This window comes from Engraulis encrasicolus, chromosome 22, assembly GCF_034702125.1.
Source record: "Engraulis encrasicolus isolate BLACKSEA-1 chromosome 22, IST_EnEncr_1.0, whole genome shotgun sequence".
Taxonomy (NCBI): domain Eukaryota; kingdom Metazoa; phylum Chordata; class Actinopteri; order Clupeiformes; family Engraulidae; genus Engraulis; species Engraulis encrasicolus.
The window spans coordinates 9421217-9426216 of NC_085878.1; the positions used below are offsets into that span (position 1 = coordinate 9421217).

The following is a 5000-nucleotide window of genomic DNA, read 5'->3' on the forward strand; positions in this document are numbered from 1 at the left end:
TTCAAGAAATAGGGTCCTGAACACAAGCACAGCGGCGTGTTGCTAAGAGACCAGGAGATCATATTACATTACACTTAGCTGACGATTTTAACCAAATCGATTTAATCATCTACAGGGTATTGGTTACAGTTCCTGGAGCAGGGTGGGGTTAGATGCCTTACTCAAGTGCACTTCAGCCATGGATGGAGAAAGGGATTGGTAAGGGGGGGGGGGGAATTGATCTGGATGTGCAGACCCAGTGATGCTGCTGGGAGTTTTGCTGTGCGTTCAGCCTGAACACGTAAGCGTTAAATGCTAGCCAAGGGTGTGGTTTGTTCATTCACTGTTCATTCCAGGTCGGATGGTCTGATAAGAAGGTCGGATGACCGAAACATTGTATTTAAGTTTGTTGGTAGACTGGGCAGTGTGCAGGATTTCTTTACACTTGAACGATAACCCCACTTTGATAATATCCTGTGCACCTGTCCAACTACAGAGGTGTGCAAAAGCGTCATTTTGAAAAGGAAAGCTGCTCACCCATTGGATGCTGTCCGAGGGGCGTGTCTGAAGGGAGGCCACTGGTGTTGCAGGGGCACTTCCTTAGAAACCACCTAGTATTGTACAAACACACTGTTACTATGGAAACCACCTAGTATTGTACAAACACACTGTTACTATGGCAAAAACCTAGCGATGTACAAACACACTGTTACTATGGAAACCATCTAGCGATGTACAAACACTGTTACTATGGCAACCACCTAGCGATGTACAAACGCGTGTTTGTGCGTGTATGTGTGTGTGTGCGTGCGTGTGTGTTTAACTCACTGGTAGAAGGGGTATGGTAGCGGTTGGCATGCGTTAGCAGGTATGAGTCCTGTAGTGTGTGTGTGTGTGTGTGTGTGTGTGTGTGTGTGTGTGTGTGTGTGTGTGTGTGTGTGTAACTCACTGGTAGAAGGGGTAAGGTAGTGGTTGGCATGCGTTGGCTGGTATGAGTCCTCTAGTGTGTGTGTGTGTGTGTGTGTGTGTGTGTGTGTGTGTGTGTGTGTGTGTGTAACTCACTGGTAGAAGGGGTATGGTAGTGGTTGGCATGCGTTGGCAGGTATGAGTCCTCTAGTGTGTGTGTGTGTGTGTGTGTGTGTGTGTGTGTGTGTGTGTGTGTGTGTGTGTGTGTGTGTGTGTGTGTGTGTGTGTGTGTGTGTGTGTGTAACTCACTGGTAGAAGGGGTATGGTAGCGGTTGGCATGCGTTGGCAGGTATGAGTCCTCTAGTGTGTGTGTGTGTGTGTGTGTGTGTGTGTGTGTGTGTGTGTGTGTGTGTGTGTGTGTGTGTGTGTGTGTGTGTGTGTGTGTAACTCACTGGTAGAAGGGGTATGGTAGTGGTTGGCATGCGTTGGCAGGTATGAGTCCTCTAGTGTGTGTGTGTGTGTGTGTGTGTGTGTGTGTGTGTAACTCACTGGTAGAAGGGGTATGGTAGTGGTTGGCATGCGTTGGCTGGTATGAGTCCTCTAGTGTGTGTGTGTGTGTGTGTGTGTGTGTGTGTAACTCACTGGTAGAAGGGGTATGGTAGTGGTTGGCATGCGTTGGCAGGTATGAGTCCTCTAGTGTGTGTGTGTGTGTGTGTGTGTGTGTGTGTGTGTGTGTGTGTGTGTGTGTGTGTGTGTGTGTGTGTGTGTGTGTGTGTAACTCACTGGTAGAAGGGGTAAGGTAGTGGTTGGCATGCGTTGGCAGGTATGAGTCCTCTAGTGTGTGTGTGTGTGTGTGTGTGTGTGTGTGTGTGTGTGTGTGTGTGTGTATAACTCACTGGTAGAAGGGGTATGGTAGCGGTTGGCATGCGTTGGCAGGTATGAGTCCTCTAGTGTGTGTGTGTGTGTGTGTGTGTGTGTGTGTGTGTGTGTAACTCACTGGTAGAAGGGGTATGGTAGTGGTTGGCATGCGTTGGCAGGTATGAGTCCTCTAGTGTGTGTGTGTGTGTGTGTGTGTGTGTGTGTGTGTGTGTGTGTGTGTGTGTGTGTAACTCACTGGTAGAAGGGGTATGGTAGTGGTTGGCATGCGTTGGCAGGTATGAGTCCTCTAGTGTGTGTGTGTGTGTGTGTGTGTGTGTGTGTGTGTGTGTAACTCACTGGTAGAAGGGGTATGGTAGCGGTTGGCATGCGTTGGCAGGTATGAGTCCTCTAGTGTGTGTGTGTGTGTGTGTGTGTGTGTGTGTGTGTGTGTGTGTGTGTGTGTGTGTAACTCACTGGTAGAAGGGGTATGGTAGTGGTTGGCATGCGTTAGCTGGTATGAGTCCTGTAGTGTGTGTGTGTGTGTGTGTGTGTGTGTGTGTGTGTGTGTGTGTAACTCACTGGTAGAAGGGGTATGGTAGTGGTTGGCATGCGTTGGCAGGTAAGAGTCCTCTAGTGTGTGTGTGTGTGTGTGTGTGTGTGTGTGTGTGTGTGTAACTCACTGGTAGAAGGGGTATGGTAGCGGTTGGCATGCGTTGGCAGGTATGAGTCCTCTAGTGTGTGTGTGTGTGTGTAACTCACTGGTAGAAGGGGTATGGTAGCGGTTGGCATGCGTTGGCAGGTATGAGTCCTCTAGTGTGTGTGTGTGTGTGTGTGTGTGTGTGTGTGTGTGTGTAACTCACTGGTAGAAGGGGTAAGGTAGCGGTTGGCATGCGTTGGCAGGTATGAGTCCTCTAGTGTGTGTGTGTGTGTGTGTGTGTAACTCACTGGTAGAAGGGGTATGGTAGTGGTTGGCATGCGTTGGCTGGTATGAGTCCTGTAGTGTGTGTGTGTGTGTGTGTGTGTGTGTGTGTGTGTGTGTGTGTGTGTGTGTGTGTGTGTAACTCACTGGTAGAAGGGGTATGGTAGTGGTTGGCATGCGTTGGCTGGTATGAGTCCTGTAGTGTGTGTGTGTGTGTGTGTGTGTGTGTGTGTGTGTGTAACTCACTGGTAGAAGGGGTAAGGTAGCGGTTGGCATGCGTTGGCAGGTATGAGTCCTCTAGTGTGTGTGTGTGTGTGTGTGTGTGTGTGTGTGTGTGTAACTCACTGGTAGAAGGGGTATGGTAGTGGTTGGCATGCGTTGGCAGGTATGAGTCCTCTTGCACCGGTGGCCAGCAGCGTTCCCTCCCACAGCTCCTCCTTACCAACGTCTCTCACACACAGCAACGCGTCACACACACACTCCAAACGCTCCTCATCATCGTCATCTTCATCACGCTGCACCGAGCGCACCGCCTTGGCAAAGAACGCACCTACACACACACACACACACACACACACACACACACACACACACACACACACACACACACACACACACACACACACACACACACACACACACACACACACACACACACACAGACACACACACACACACACACAGGAAAGAACATCATACACACAGCAGAGCATCACACACACCAGGCGCTCCTCAACAGTATCATTATCATCATGAGACACAAGCCTTGGCAAAAAACGCACATGCACATTCACTCACGCACACGCGCGCACACACACACACACACACACACACACACACACACACACACACACACACACACACACACACACACACACACACACACACACACCTTCCTGCAGCAGTAGTCCCCCCCCCTACCTTCCTGCAGCAGTAGTCCCCCCCCCTCCCCCCACCTTCCTGCAGCAGTAGTCCCCCCCCCCCCCCACCTCCTGCAGCAGTAGTCCCCCCCCCCTACCTTCCTGCAGCAGTAGTCCCCCCCCCCCACCTTCCTGCAGCAGTAGTCCCCCCCCCTCCTCCCCCCACCTTCCTGCAGCAGTAGTCCCCCCCCCTCCCCCCACCTTCCTGCAGCAGTAGTCCCCCCCCCCCACCCTCCTGCAGCAGTAGTCCCCCCCCCACCTTCCTGCAGCAGTAGTCCCCCCCCCCACCCTCCTGCAGCAGTAGTCCCCCCCCCACCCTCCTGCAGCAGTAGTCCCCCCCCCCCACCCTCCTGCAGCAGTAGTCCCCCCCCCACCTTCCTGCAGCAGTAGTCCCCCCCCCCACCCTCCTGCAGCAGTAGTCCCCCCCCCACCTTCCTGCAGCAGTAGTCCCCCCCCCCACCTTCCTGCAGCAGTAGTCCCCCCCCCCCACCTTCCTGCAGCAGTAGTCCCAGGTACAATGTTGCCAGATGTTCCTCCTGCAGCGATACGCAGATCTCCACGTCGCTAAGCAACGCGGGGTCCAACCAGAAAGAGGGATCACACAGGAAGTTCTCCAGACACCTCGCCACGTAACCTTGACGACAAACATAAACAAAAAGAAATAAATAGAATTACTCATCCAATGGATAAACGTACATAAAACATTATTATTACAATCACTTATCCAATGTACAGGTATAAGTGGACTAATTATTACATTACATTATGTTACATTTTACATTTCTCCTAGCTGACGCTTTTATCCAAAGTTACTTAGATACCGTATTTACAGGGTATTGGTTACAGTCCCTGGAGCAATTGATTAATTTTAGCCGTTGTACTAGTCGCTGAAAAAAACTCATTACTACCACTAGTACAGTGTGTGACACTACACAGAGTCTTCAGTAATGACTCAACTACCACACAGCACTACTATGCCATTGCACATGCAGATCCTCTACTTTACTACCATACTACACTACTACGGCACTACACAGGTCCTTTAGTAACAGTAATAATAATAACACTTTCGTTTTATATAGCGCCTTTCAAAACACCCAAGGTCGCTTCACAAGGTATCGTGTAGGAAAGTGTGAGTGTGTGTGTGTACGCATCAGTGCGTGTGCGTGTGTGTGAGTGCATGTAAGTGAATGTGCTAGTAGCCATATGCATCCAGGAAAAGATGCGTCTTAAGGTGTTGTTTAAACATGGCCAGTGAATGGGCATTCTGGATGTGGTCGGGCAGATTGTTCCAAAGAATAGGAGCAGCAACATGGAAGGCTCTGTCACTGGTGGCCTTGAGCCTGGTATGAGGGACGACCAGCTCACCCTTGGAAGAGGACCACAGGAATCTTGAGGGGTCATAGGGGTGAAGGAGG

At 50.9% G+C, this 5000-nt stretch overlaps 2 protein-coding genes across 5 annotated transcripts in view; both read right to left on the bottom strand.

Annotated features, from left to right (window-relative positions):
- The window catches only part of LOC134439208 (SH3 domain and tetratricopeptide repeat-containing protein 2-like), an 18467-nt gene extending 16752 nt beyond the window's left edge, over nucleotides 1–1715 (bottom strand). Inside the window, exons 1-2 of the mRNA XM_063189092.1 lie at nucleotides 1669–1715; nucleotides 517–590 (exon numbers count right to left, since the gene is read on the bottom strand). Of these exons, the coding sequence (XP_063045162.1) occupies nucleotides 517–520 (4 nt within the window). The 5' untranslated portion in view covers nucleotides 521–590; nucleotides 1669–1715. The remainder of the gene's footprint in view (nucleotides 1–516; nucleotides 591–1668) is intronic.
- A 1278-nt stretch (nucleotides 1716–2993) lies between these two features.
- LOC134439210 (SH3 domain and tetratricopeptide repeat-containing protein 2-like) overlaps nucleotides 2994–5000 on the bottom strand; it is a 16991-nt gene continuing 14984 nt past the window's right edge. For all 4 annotated transcript variants that reach the window (XM_063189096.1, XM_063189094.1, XM_063189095.1 and 1 more), the window contains 2 exons: nucleotides 4073–4216; nucleotides 2994–3212 (listed from right to left, as the gene is read on the bottom strand). In XM_063189096.1, the coding sequence (XP_063045166.1) occupies nucleotides 3004–3212; nucleotides 4073–4216 (353 nt within the window). In that variant the 3' untranslated portion in view covers nucleotides 2994–3003. The remainder of the gene's footprint in view (nucleotides 3213–4072; nucleotides 4217–5000) is intronic.